At 39.5% G+C, this 14,008-nt stretch overlaps 3 protein-coding genes across 7 annotated transcripts in view; 2 read left to right on the top strand and 1 right to left on the bottom strand.

Annotated features, from left to right (window-relative positions):
- clptm1 (CLPTM1 regulator of GABA type A receptor forward trafficking) overlaps window positions 1–258 on the top strand; it is a 16,232-nt gene extending 15,974 nt beyond the window's left edge. The window contains exon 14 of the mRNA XM_046862238.1: window positions 1–258. This exon is cut by the window's left edge and continues 1,024 nt beyond it. The gene's annotated coding sequence lies outside the window, so the exon portion shown is untranslated.
- A 301-nt stretch (window positions 259–559) lies between these two features.
- mos (v-mos Moloney murine sarcoma viral oncogene homolog) lies at window positions 560–2,190 on the bottom strand. The gene is given in 2 exon segments (XM_046862245.1): window positions 560–1,098; window positions 1,101–2,190. Coding segments are annotated over 2 exon segments (1,026 nt in total). The 5' UTR covers window positions 1,831–2,190; the 3' UTR covers window positions 560–802.
- A 228-nt stretch (window positions 2,191–2,418) lies between these two features.
- relb (v-rel avian reticuloendotheliosis viral oncogene homolog B) lies at window positions 2,419–13,924 on the top strand. 5 transcript variants are annotated; one of them, XM_046862239.1, is made up of 11 exons: window positions 2,419–3,237; window positions 3,711–3,722; window positions 4,123–4,277; window positions 5,758–6,039; window positions 7,268–7,428; window positions 7,893–7,984; window positions 8,168–8,299; window positions 9,386–9,490; window positions 11,306–11,521; window positions 11,970–12,032; window positions 12,119–13,924. In XM_046862239.1, the coding sequence occupies exons 1-11, from the start codon at window positions 3,189–3,191 to the stop codon at window positions 12,514–12,516; spliced, it is 1,665 nt and encodes a 554-aa protein (XP_046718195.1). In that variant the 5' UTR covers window positions 2,419–3,188; the 3' UTR covers window positions 12,517–13,924. The 5 variants fall into 5 exon arrangements, with proteins under 5 accessions (XP_046718195.1, XP_046718197.1, XP_046718196.1 ...); XM_046862241.1 differs by having other exon boundaries at window positions 4,189–4,277; XM_046862240.1 differs by lacking the exon at window positions 3,711–3,722.
- Window positions 13,925–14,008: the final 84 nt, after the last annotated feature.

Below are 14,008 nucleotides of genomic sequence, written 5' to 3' on the forward strand. Positions count from 1 at the left end.
CAAGTCAGATTATTGATCGATTATTTTTCTTTTACATTCACACACTCCAACGCAGGACCACTGCATTCGCAGGCATTGACGCGTGCAAGACGACACGGGTGGCGTAATCTGAAAGTTTTTGGGACGAAATGGATTCATTGTCTTGCTTTTTTTCCCCCACTCCTTTTTCCAGGATTGCAATTGTTGGCCTTTTATTTTGGTACATTAAAGATTGATCATTCGTGTTTTTAGTAAAGCCTAAGTGCAGTTTAAAGATGATGGCAAAACCTTTATTTTTTTGTTTTAGGGGTTTGAGATGGATTATTTTGGGTCTAATACGAATTTCATCTTAAATTGGAAAGTCATTAATGTGTCCATTACAGAAACACTGACTCCATATTAAAATAAAACATCTGGCCAGAGGATTGAAGTTATGAAAGGCAGTAGATCTCTGCCTTTGTGAAGACCAACAGACCTGCTCCAATTGACTTGATTAGATGGATGGGATGTTTGCATGGCAATACCCCTATTCCACACCACACAAGCACCTGGAGAAACTCCACCATCACAAGAGAGCATATACAGAAAAATAGTTTTAATCAAATCCAAATGTAAAACATTTACACACATTATTTATACATCTTACTTATTTACAGAAAAAAAAAAAAAAGACATTGCAAATAATATTTTAAGATCATTAAAATGATAATGGTCCACAGTATTAAACTACGTACAACATCGCAAAGCAAGGTAGAAAATAAACCGGATTAAATAAAACCTGATTAAACAGAGTGTGAACGGAACAGTTCTGTTTATTTCAGACCTACTGTTTGTTTTTAGATAATGAAGTAGGTTTTGAAGGTTGATAAGGATCATGGTGGAGCTCTGAGAGCTCTGTAAGCAGCTGCTCTGCACTCGGTCTTTGGTTCGGTTCCGCGCTCCAGCACCGACTGATGAGGTCCTTAATTGGGCCGGACGGGTTGAACACCGGCTTGTTGAGATCTGGGCGCAGGTTGAAAGCGACCACGGCGTACAGAACGTGCTGTCGCTCTCCTTCATAGGGCGGCTCACGTGTGAACAGCTGCCACAGTGTGACGCCGAACGAGTAGACGTCCGCGCTGGGGTCACCTCCTCTCCACGGAGGAGTTCGGGCGCTCGGTGCGTGTACGTGCCGCCGATCTCCATCCGGCGTGGCGTCGCGTCGCGGTCGCGCGCGATCTCCAGCTTTAAGGAGCACCCGAAATCCGCCAGCTTGCACACACCCGCGTGAGACACGAGCACGTTGGCGGGTTTGAGGTCCAGATGCACGACGCCGTGGGCGTGCAGGTGGCGGAGGGCGCGCGCTACGTCAGTCGCGTGGCGCACGCAGGACTCGCGGCGCAGCGGCTCGGCGGCGCTGTAGATCAGCTGCTGCAGGTTCAGGTCGCCCGCGTACTCCATGATGATGGTGCCGATCACGCCGTCGTCGGCGTTGGACTGCGTGCTGGCTGCGATCACCCGCACCAGGTTCTCGTGGCGCAGGTGCGCCGCGTTCAGCTCTGCCCAGAAGCTCTGCCGCGACGCCAGCTTGTTCTTGGCGCACCTGACGCGCTTCATCGCCACCGTCTCGCCCAAGTACGTAGCTTTGGACACCAAACCAAACCCGCCGGAGCCGATGGGCTCCAGGTCGCGGAGCTCGCGCCAATGGATCACTGAAGACCAGAGTCTGCACGCGAGCTTCCCGTGAAACGCGATGACCGGCACACGGAGAGTCGTGTCTCCTGATTGTTTTGTGAGCGGGCTGCTGCAGACGCCCAGCTCGAGACCGAAGTCTCTCGGGAGAAGGCGTGTGACCGGGATCGGGGACGGCATAGCGGAGAGGAGCACCGTGCACGGAGCACCGTGAGGTTACAAGCACTTTGAATTTGCCTCGCTTACTGAGTTGCCAAATTGATCGGGATCGTCTTCAACTTGCATTCTTTTAAATCCTCTTCTTTTAATAGTAATTATTTAAAATGCATCATTAGTTGACTTTTCGCTCGACTCCATTTTCTTTTAAGGTTTTAGAATCGTTTATAGTCAAAGAAGCTCGCTTTCAAACAGTGGGATTAATTTTGGATATACACCGATCTGGCAACCTTGTTATGACCAGGTGACCTTGTTTGACCGGATCACATGACTCGCTGCTGCGCGGACATTGGTCAACGGCCGCGTGCACCTCACACAATTTATCCACAATTTATTTGGGATTACGAGCATCACGCGCTACATATTATATAATTTAATTATTGTTTTATTTATTGCATATATATATATATATATATATATATATATATATATATATATATATATATATAAATATAAAATCAAACTTAAAATTAACTCGACTCACCATACCGGATAATGAGTGGGAGGTTCATTTATTAGTGTATTGAAAAAAACTGCGTCTGAATCAAGTGATATATATGTGTGTGTGTGTGTGTGTGTGTGTGTGTGTGTGTGTGTGTGTGTGTGTGTTTGTGTTTATATAAATAAATAAATAAAACTTCGCAGACCGTAAAAGTTAACAAAATTTAAAAACTGTTTGTGCGGTACCAAATGATCCACGGTCCAGTACCGGAACCACCTGCTAAATATTTTAAGATTTACATTTTATTATTATTATTATTATTATTATTATTAAGTCAGAACATCAAAAACTGAAGGATGAAATCAGACTAAATGACCCACTTATTACCCTTTATATTAGCTAAACCTATTACTTAGGCCAAGTGACGTCACGACCCTCCTGACAAACAAGTCGTACGACTGTAAGATTTTCGATTCGGTCGTGTTTTGCGTGTCAAACCGCAGCAGTGATCTTTACCTGCTGTCGATGCGTTACCCAGGCGACGGTTTTATGGGGTTTCCCCAGCGGTGACGTAAGGGGATTTCCATAAAGTCGAACGTGATTGTAAAGTGAAAGATTTGCAGATCCATTTCGAACCGCACGAGGTGTGAGTGAGTGAGTGTGAGGGTGTGTGAAAGAAGCAGAAGCAGAAGATATTTTGAAGCGAACACACACACACACAGATCGGCTTGAACAGCCAGCGTCGGTGAATAAAGCAGTACCAGTCGAGCAGGCGGAAATGAGGGTGTAGAGTCTGGTTCTTCTCTCCAAGACGAAGCAGGAGGTGAACCTTTCAAGAAACCAAACTATTTTTTCCCCCTTCAACTGACTTCACTTTGCCATGAAAATAATGAACGGATCAATTCTCAACGGCGCGCCTGGGACCAAAGGTAAGTTTGTTTTTTGTAACTTCTTGATTAATTCATCTTGATCTATTCCCAGGACAAACTGCGACATCAGTCTATTGTTAAGTTGGAAAGTGATCGCGGTCACTGAGTGCTCATTTCCTCTCCGAATCACTGGATATAGAAGACTGTAAACATGTAAACAGTAAACATCATCATTACACACGAGCCGCCATTTTATCACACGGATCTCTGTGTAACCAAAGTCTGGATAAAAGGTGTCATTTTCATGCCGGACACGTGTAAAAAAAGGATACACCCCAGGCTCATTCTGTCTGGACAATCCGGTACTGACGTGATCCTGGTCGTGTTTTTTGTTGACATGGGCATGAAATGCGTTTCCATATATAGGAAGGACATGACACTGCATCTATAGCATGTACAAATTTCACTTTCACTTTGTTCCCTGTGCACATCCAGGCTTTAATGCATGCTTGTTTTTGTGTCTTCTTTCTCAGAGATGGATCTGGGTGAGTCCTGTCATAATGTCTCATTTGTTTATAATGTTGAAGTATAGCCATTTTCAGGTGAAGTGCCTCGTTATGTTGTAGCACTAAAGAAAAACAAGGTCTTTCCTGATTTCAATATGTAAAGCTAAAGAGTTTTTCCTTATCAGTGTGTACACTGCTTGAGCCATCTTTGCATTACAAACCTTGTTATTTGTATCTCTGAATGTCTGTCTGTTCATCTCTCTGTCTGTCTCTCCGTCTCTCTGTCTGTCTGTCTCTCTGTTTGTCTGTCTGTCTCTCCATCTCTCCGTCTGTCTGTCTGTCTCTCCGTCTGTTTGTCTGTCTGTCTCTCCATCTGTCCGTCTGTCTGTCTGTCTCTACATCTGTCCGTCTGTCTGTCTGTCTGCCGGTCACCATGCAGAAATCCTAGAGGAATTCTTAAGAGGTCAACCTGATAATCTCCCAGGTCCTCCTCCTCCACCCACAGACTCTGATAATCAGACTTACCCCACCACGACAGTAACAGCTAGACGCAGTTCTTCTACAGTGCTTGTCCCCAGATGCACATCCTCCAAGGTCAGTAGCAACACTGTACTTGATATTTTTTTGGATTCGCTCATGGTTATTGTGCCCTTAGTGAATTCTTTAATTATGTTATATTATATTATATTATATTGATTGTATTGTTCTTTTTGACCATTCCTATTGATTTAATCCAAACCCCATTCAAAAATGCATAGGTCTATAAATGACTAATAAATAAACAAAATGTTAATGTATTAATGTAGAAAAAATGTCCCTTAAATAATTCTACCTAATAGGTTTGAGAAACTGATTACCTAATATTTACACATGATATGATGAACTGATACCAACACCTTTTGTTTTGGTACTGGACTGGATGTCTGCACTTTTCTGAGGAGGCTCCCCTTTTTTTTTTGTTTTTTTTTACTTTTGCTTTCTGTATATTAAAAGCGATCATCTTTTTACAAGATGACCTATCAAATCTATTCTAAATTAAAGACTTGAAAAGACTGACAGTTTGGCACATGCTTAAAAGGGAGGCAGATTACAATCAAACCACAAAGAGAGTGAGAAAAATAAAAAAAGTTTCCATTTGACTATAAAGCTTTGTAGTGTGAAGATACAGACGCTTTATTTTCATGCTAGGTTCATGAGAGGTGATGGCTGCTCAGAATGAAGACAAATCTATAACCCAATAATAATGAGGAGCATTTTAGAAGAGCCGTCTGGAGTAGTAATCTGACGCCTTGTTTCAGTTGATGATCTATGCCTCGTGCGCGCCTCTTCTGGCAAAAAGAGCACGCATGTAGCAACTCCTCCTCTCTTCATTCTCATTGGCTACTTCTCCTTCTGCATGAGTTTCCTGTTTCTTCACTGTGCTCCTCCTGGCTCTTGTTAGCTGCTCTTTGTGTAGGCCATCTGCGTTCTTCCTCAGGCATGTTCAGACCTTTTCTCTTTTTCTCATGCTGAACCGTTGCTCTCTCAGTCGCCCAGCCCTGACTAACTGTTGCTTTCGCTTTTCTCGCTTCTGGTTTTTGAACTTTGCTGCTATACCATTGATTTGCGACTTTGCAATGGCGAGCTAAACAGGCCGTTGGAAGACTTGTTTATTTTTTTCCCCTTTGACTTACATTCCTCCTCTTCGTTCCTCCTCGTCTACCTCTTTAACAGAAAAGAAAAAAAAACCTCTCTCGGTTCACACTGCTTTATATGTCGCTGTAGACCAAAAAAAGTGACATGTAATTTATACATTATCCATTGTATTGTGTTTATTTAAGAGCATGCAATGTGCCAGGGCATGATGGGATAAAATCTATATTTCAGAAAGGGATGCTTTGCAAATCATTGGTACTTGTTTATTCAAAACTGACAAGACCTTTGGATATAAAAGCACAGCCTTTTAATGAACAGGATTCTTTTTTTGCGCTTCTTCACCTATTAAACCTCCATAACACATAAAATATGTGGTGAAATTTTGACGTTAATGCTGGATATCTATTGTATCTCTGTCTTGTTTCGTCTCCATCGTTAGAACTACAACATGCAGCCTTCAAACAGCATATCGGCTCTGCCATCATCTCGTGGCTCTAGAGGCCAGCGGCGTGGTACGTCTTCAGCAGGGGCTCATTATGTGCGCCCTCATCACACGGGCACTGAACAGCTGGAGCAGCTGCTGGAAAAACCAGAGCTGGTGGTGGTGGAACAGCCCAAGGAACGAGGCATGAGGTTCCGCTATGAGTGCGAGGGCCGATCGGCTGGTAGCATTCTGGGAGCCTCGAGCACTGAGGTCAACAAGACACTTCCTGCCATCGAGGTGGGTGTTGGAACATACCACAAAGAGTTTGAAAAACCCCTGACAAAATATGTTTTGCAAACTCACATTATTTACACATTAGATATGATGAACTGATTGATACCAGCACTGTTTGTTTTTGCTACTGGACAGGATGTTTGCACTTTTCTGAGGTGCCATACACTTTTTTTAACTTTTGCTTTCCTTATATTGATAACAATAAGTTTTTCATAAGAAAGAAGAGAGCTACCAAAACTTTATAGTGCAGTTTTCCATGTGTGTTCCAGCTGTGCAAACCAATGACAAATGTGACAGGTTGGAACATACCAGTGTGCATGCGTATGTTCTTTTTTTTTTTTTTTTTTTTCTAAACTATACATCTATAGCTGCATCTGTAACCCTAAAACTGTATAAGATGTATGAGATATGTGTACGGTCCATAAAAAAATGAAGATACAATAGGAAGGCTTTCATTGAAAGGTGCATACATTTGGAATATTTTCAGGGATCGTAGCTGAAATTGTAAATTATACATCAAATCCTTTTTTTATTCTTATTTATTTTTTCTACAAATAAATGTCATGAATTGTAATGTCATGAAATATAAACACTACTCGTCAAGCATCTTATTTTCAGAAGTAAAGATACATTTGAGAATGTGAAAGTTTGCTTACCTCACGACAGGTAAATTTGTGATCTGATTTTTGGCCTTTCGCCAGGTGTTTTTTTTTTTTTTCTTTCTTTTTTCTTTTTTTTTTTAATGAGTAAGCACGGTCTCGAAATGCCGAGAATCAGTCTTTTTCTGTGCTTTCTATTGGTCTGTGTGAGCTTTTCATTTAAATTTGTGCATTTGCACAACGAACGGGACGCAGTTGCACAAATTGCTTGCAATAAACACACAAATCGTGTTTGAGACCGTTGCTGTAGCTGTTTCTGTTTCTGGAATGTACCAGCTAGCCCAGACCGAAAGGGGATTGTCCCTGTTTTGGTTTGAATGAATGGTTGTTGCTCTCTATGTGCTAACTCTAAAGTGTGAAGAAAAAAAAAGCCCCGTTGTAAGAGGCGTTGGATTGGTGTGGTCTGAAGGTGGGAAGTACCACACAAAAAACAAACAGAACATTTGTTTTCCACTTTGAACATCTAGCATTCCTTTTATGGCATTGAGGATGGGAATATTACATCATCGTTTACTCATAGTAACCTTATAGGTATACTTTTGTGTGTGTTTTTTTTTTTTTTTCCCGAATAGCTTCAAGGCCCGATTGATAGGATAAAAAATGTGACTGTCACAGTGTCTCTTGTGACAAAGGACATCCCTCATCGCCCACACCCACACTGCTTGGTTGGAAAAGACTGCTCAGATGGTGTTTGTGTGGTCAGCTTTAACCCCCACAACACACGACGCCACAGGTACATGTACAGTCAGAAATGCAATTACTGCTTGGTATTGTGACTTAAAGCTGAATTCAGCAGAATTTTTAGGTTTTACGTAACTTAGATTTTCTTTTTAACTTACTTAATCTTTTTTTTTCTTTTTAAAACTAAGCGGGAATTCACAAAGGTTTAATTTAAAATTCATTTAAAATGTATGATTATTTTAAAGTGATTACTATAAAGTTTTTCATACATGTCTGACTAACTTTTTACTGTCACTTGAACATACAGTTGGATAAACTTTGACAGGGAGGATTATACTTTGAATTATGACTGTGTTCCGCAAAAAAGTACTGATGCAACATATTATTATTATTATTATTATTATTATTATTATTATTACTATTACTATTATTGTTAATATTATTATTATTATTATTATTATTATTATTATTATTTGGAGGTTAAAAAAAGTTTCACATTTTGAATTCTTTTTCCAGTTTTGTGAATTTAGGTATCCAGTGTGTTCGGAGGAAGGAATTAGATGCTTCACTGATGAGGAGGAAGAAGAAAAATATTGATCCATTCAGCAGTTTTTTTTTTTTTTTTTTTTTCTTCAGCAATCTATAGTTTTATTAAATATGTGACTATATGTCTTGTTCTTGCCATAGTGGCAACAGAGTTACTTTTGATTTTGATAAAAAAAATTTTAAAGATACATGTTTAATTTCTCTTTCTCTTCCTAACCCCCCATCTCCCCCCCTTTTACTGATAGCTGGCCACTCAAAGAGTATTGAGGACATGGACATGAATGTGGTTAGATTATGCTTTCAGTGTGAGTTGGAGAGAAACGATGGGGAGAAAACCCATCTCTACCCTGTGGTGTCTAACCCCATTTATGACAAAAGTAAGTTTAATAAAATGCCTTTATTGTCCTGATCAATTCAGACTTTCTTGTTGAGTTAAATTTGATAATAAGATAAAAATAGGCTTCAACTTGTCTAGCGATGGTAAGAAAAGTTAGCGCTGTGATGCATCAGTTTATAAAAGCGATGTTTCATTTTTTTAAAAAATATTTACATCTGTAAAAAGCGATTTATTTATACTTATTAGTAGATGCACTATTCTTTTATTATTTTGAAAGTAAACAATTTGTTACCAAAATTTGATATGTAGATTGATTTCTCCTCACTATACTGTTTCTCCAGTGCGTCCTGAAAATCACATAAAATATAGATTAACATGGCAGAGGTAGAGCTGCATCTTCCTGGGGACAGAACAGGAAAAAAAAACATTTGGGTTTATTTCATCTATTTTCGTTTTTTTGTACTACAAAGACACACTGTTTGTTAAAGGGTGATGTGTTAAAAGTCAGAAGGCACTTATGTAAATTTATGACCTGCTGTCTGTCTGAACCAAAGAAGTAAAGGAGAACTATCTGTACCATATCGAATTGAAAGCATTTTCTTCCCCCATTGCCTTGTTAAGCATTGAATTGCATCATGTTGAATCAAATCGAAATCGGCTCACCCTGCATCGTAATAGGGCTGAATCGCATCAGTGGCTACTTCTTATGTATTTTTAATGTATCACGTCGTTGACTATGCACATCCCTACCATATACAGCTAGTTATTAAACTGGATTCATAGTGCGGGGTTAGCTATAATTCAGCACCCCTGCAGCAAAGAAGGTTAAGGGCCTTACATAAGGGCCCGACATCAGCCGATGTCAGCTTTGTGGTGCTCGGGCTCGAACCCCTGATCTTTTCTAGACTCTTAACCCCTGAGCAACCACTTTCCATACAGTCAATAAACGATGTAATATACACCAATCAAATAATATTCAAAATTAGCAATACAGCAAAGTGTACACAAAGTAAAAGTGTATCATTTTTACGATGTCTAAACGAATTATAATCAGTTTAGACACTTTATTGTTCAATACAGCAACATGAATACTGAAACATTAATATCACGTTGTGCCTCTAAACAGAAGCGACAACAACCGCAGAGCTGAAAATCAACAGGCTGAACATTGTGCAAGGTCCCTGTACAGGCAAGACAGAGATCTACATGCTCTGCGACAAAGTGCAAAAAGGTGAGCGCAACGCCGAGCTTGAACTAGGAACCAAAAGTGATTTCCTTTTTTTTTTTCTTTTTTCTTCTCTCTCCAATTTTCAGTAGTCTCACCCGTCTCAGCATGTGCCCACCGTGGTTTCTGATTCCTGTTCTTTGCGGACAGAAGTGAAACTTGATATGGTCTTTTTTTTTGTAGGTTTTGCTCTTCCGTCTTCCTTAAAGTTGTGTATTCTGAGATTCTTTTCTGTTTACCATGAGAATAAATTGTAGTTGAGTCACTGTAAGCGTCTTGTAAGCACTTTTCTGACCACTCATCATTGAGGCATTTCCAAAAGTAGAATTACCACTGACTGGATTTTTTTTAGTTTTTTTTTTTTTTTTTTTACATAATTCTATATATATAAACTTGGGACTCTTGTGTATTCAAAATCTAAGGAGAATGAACATTTTCTAAAACTCTGGGCTAACCCCCTATTTGATATTTGATCTAGAAAAAACCTGATTTATATCTACATGATTATATGCTTTGTGCTGATGGCACATGATTAGATGTTCACGCAAATAAACACGAGTGTGTGCGTTCCCATTACTATTGAATACCCTAGTCATTTAATTTAGTTGAATATGGGATAAACCTGCGTATTTGTACCTGCTTTCCTGCCAGTTTGAGTTCCTTTTAAGCACATCTTGCTTTTCCTAAACATGCTACAATAAAAAAAAACAATAATAGTAGTAGTTACACTATCAAACAAACAATCGGCACTAGATAATATTGCACAAAAATTGTAATTAGTTATTGCACAGTTAAACAAAATCCATTCTGTATTCTATTATATTCTGCACTCTAGTTCAAATATGTAGTTTGAACATATTACAGTAATTCCACGCTTTACCGCGGTTGGAATCTGGCGCCCCCGGCTTATCCCGGAATTGCATTTGCCACAAAACTAATTAGTTCGTCTGATTTTCCCGGTCTCTCACGGATATCACGATAGATCAAAAAACGTATAGGGAATTTTTTTTTATGGAGTTTTCTGTTGAAATAATGAAATGTATTAATAAAAATATAATTGTTAATTATAAAATGAAGTAAAATTTTAACACAGTACTGTACAAAAGAATGCGGTGACGTGTATCTTTAATCTTTACCTCTTTTTTGAGATCATGGGACACTTCAACCGATAAACACAGAAAACTATGCAAAGGCTACTACAAAACTGTATACTGTACAGTACATGTACTCGCTATAAATGTGATACGGTGTACTGTGTTTTTACGAATTTACACAAAATTTTTCTCGCTATATTCTTGCAAATGTTTTGCTGTACTATAATATATATAAAAAGTTAACTATATAAAAATAACTAAAAGTTATTTGGTTTCCTAGCAACAATGTCGCTTGGTTCTGCATTAGCAAGTGAGAAATCTAGCCCCAAAAAAATTGGATTTGATTCAACCTTGAAGTGCAGTATGGGTTTTCCCCCGTATACAAACTGGAAAAATTTGCCTATTTAATTAAATTCAGTTTCAGTTTCACTAAATAAAAGTTGCATGTTAAGATGGGTTAAAGATGATCCTATAATATGTATTGTAGTTAAAACAGATGACTGCTAATTTCCAGTTGATATCATCAAACATGATGACCCATGGATGGGAAACTTATAGTCATAGTGCAATGTTGGTTTCTTTTGTATTTTTGATGAACCGCAATAGGAATTGGTTTGGACTGTTCTACAATCCTAACTAATTATAAATAATTGCAGTATTGTCTTGTTATAATCAGAATTGTTATGCTTAATAAAAAATTCCATGCCTTTGTGTGTGTGTTCCACAGATGACATCGAGATCATCTTTAGTTTGGGTAACTGGGAGGCTAAGGCCGAGTTCGCCCAGACCGACGTGCACCGGCAGATCGCCATTGTCTTCAAGTCACCGCCGTATCAGGAACAGGACATTGCGGAAGAGGTCGAGGTGAACGTGTCTCTCCGTCGCATTTCAGACCGCATGTACAGCGAGCCAGTGAAGTTCACTTACCTGTCGCACAATCCAGGTCAGCACGTGACTTATTTGTTCCTGTAGCATGAAACATCACGGGGGACTGTTTTATTCTAAAACTGTGGTGACTGTAACCAGCTAAACATTTTTTATATAAAAGTCTTTTTTTTTTTTCTGTTGAGTCCAGAGGAAACAGAGAAAAGATTAGTCATGATACTCAAGTCATTTATTAGTCACATCAGTCACTGTGTGCTTTTCACTAATGACACCTTGATAAGTTAGTGAAACAGGTGGAAACAGGTTGACAAAGTTCCTCTGGTCAAAGGCTTCCTGTGCAGTTTTTTCAGTTCTGAACTGCGATCAGCTTCACAGGGTTTCAGAGATGTAACGCCACCCAGCTGTAACATTTGACGTTTACAGATCAATAGATAAAAGGAGACACCATTCTGTCACCTCATGCAATGTTATCTGTTTCATGGCTTTTTCTTGTTGTTGTTGTGCAGATCCATACGAGGTCAAACGGAAGCGGAAACTCAAATCCAATAAGGACTGCAGTGCCAGCCGAGGTAGAGCGTTTCGGCAAATACTTAAGCACGCGGTGTTTCCTTGACGATACACTGATTGATCCATCTTTTTTGTGTGTGTGTTACAGATACGATGATAAACACACCAGCTCCAGCGCCCCAGTTTGATCCGTCGTTCCCAGTCGAAGTGCCCGATTGCGCTTTTCCGGCCCAGGAGGAGAGTCAGGCCACATTTTCTCAGTCCTTGGACGAGATTCACTATGAAGACGGTTCAGATCCGTGCGTCAGCCTGGACCAAGATACAATAAACAGCCTGCTGTTCAGCATTAATGAATGCTTGGGCCCTCAGAACTTTCTCCATCTTTTGAACGGCCAAGAGCCCAATCCCAACAACGCAGACCCCAACCTGAATCACCTGGAAGCCGAACAGCCTCCTTTATTCGTCGACCCACATTACAACCAGGAACTTCCACAAGACCTCCGGGACATTTTCTTATGTCAGGTCAAAACCGAAGACGATTCCTGAAGATTATAAAAGTAAAGCTGTACGAAGAGCTCCTCGTTTTCATTGGTAGAAAATTAGGATTTGGGTCTTCTGTTTAGATTGACACTGCATGTCCAACCCCTGAGGCTGCTCAAAGGTATTTGAGATATTTGTATATCCATGCCATAAATTCATGGCTGCTCAGGCTTTGGTTTGTTTCTCCTCTTTGGAGTGTGTGTGTGTGTGTGTGTGTGTGTGTGTAGTGTGTAGTAAGCTTGAGCTTGATACCCTTCTGTGTGGTGATGTAAGGTCTGGAAAATGGATACGACCTTAAGGGAAGTCTCTCTTTGTTCAAACAAAAAGAGAAGAGATACTGTTTGTGGAGAAACTGTCAAATAGGTCAGTAGTGGATGGCACAGGCATATCTTCAATCAGGACCAGAACTGAATATTCCAGACTACCTTCATGCTTATATACTCATATATAATTAATGTTTCTGGATTCACATTCCTGCTGGAGTGTTTTCAACAACAACAATAAAGGATGTCAAGTAATAGCATTAAACCGAATGATGCACAAATGTTAAGATGGTTGACATTTAAGAATTAATTTGACATCCCGTGAACTATTTTGTACATTTTGTAAACGACGTAGCAACAGGTGAAGGATTGTCATATACATCTATATACAGAATTCCACTTGTAAAAGATCCGACCGAAACGCACTCCATGTACGCATCTGTGTGTCACGTATTAAAGGCTTCATTTAGATCCTTTGCTTTTTTTTTTTTGGGGATAAGTGATGTCACATACCAGCTATTGCTACATATGGATAAAACCAGACATTATGAAATTTCATTATATCCTCATTCTTTAGAAAAGTAGCTTTGTACAATATATTTCGTAACGTTGTCGTGTGTCATTGATTCAGTAGAAGCGGGTTTCCATCACGTGGTATTTGTTCAATCATTCACATGGAATGGAAACTGTTTTTAAAGGTTCGCTAACCTTCCCCTTCTTGCTGCATGCAAATCGATGGAGAGAAGAAATGCTGCAAAGTCAGATTCCATCATGTCATTGTCAAATGCTTGGGTCAGTGCCAGTGGGGAAACTCCGACATTGTGTAATTCTCCCGATTTGTTTATACCATTTTATTTCTTTTCATGATGGGTCCATTTTCTGTATGGATTTTTGTCTAGTGAACTTGTAGCTATAGGTGCAGTATATGATCAGCCCATATACGAGTTGTATTTAGATCTAAATGGGAAGTAAAAACACTGTTATTTAAATAATGTGATACACTGTGGTTGGCCTTGGAACCGCAATGCATGCTGGAACAGTGCTTATTTTGAATTGTATGTTATTTGCTTCACTATTTAAATTCACTGTCTTCAAAACAATATGGATACAATCTTGTGTAATTTAATAGAAAAATAAAACAGATATTGTTACCTTTGTGATATTTAAGTACTGGTTTCAGGACGTGTGCAAAATACAAAATTGTTGTAAAAGCTGTGGTTTTAGATTAGAGTTCT

This window comes from Silurus meridionalis, chromosome 12 (assembly GCF_014805685.1).
Source record: "Silurus meridionalis isolate SWU-2019-XX chromosome 12, ASM1480568v1, whole genome shotgun sequence".
Taxonomy (NCBI): Eukaryota; Metazoa; Chordata; class Actinopteri; order Siluriformes; family Siluridae; genus Silurus; species Silurus meridionalis.

What these genes read in the sequence shown, in the direction of transcription:
- relb (XM_046862239.1), top strand. Translation starts at nt 3,189, where the DNA reads ATGAAAATAATGAACGGATCAATTCTCAACGGCGCGCCTGGGACCAAA. An exon ending in AGACACTTCCTGCCATCGAG is followed by an intron (nt 6,040 to 7,267) that starts GTGGGTGTTGGA and finishes TTTCCCGAATAG; the next exon opens with CTTCAAGGCCCGATTGATAG. An exon ending in TTACCTGTCGCACAATCCAG is followed by an intron (nt 11,522 to 11,969) that starts GTCAGCACGTGA and finishes GTTGTTGTGCAG; the next exon opens with ATCCATACGAGGTCAAACGG.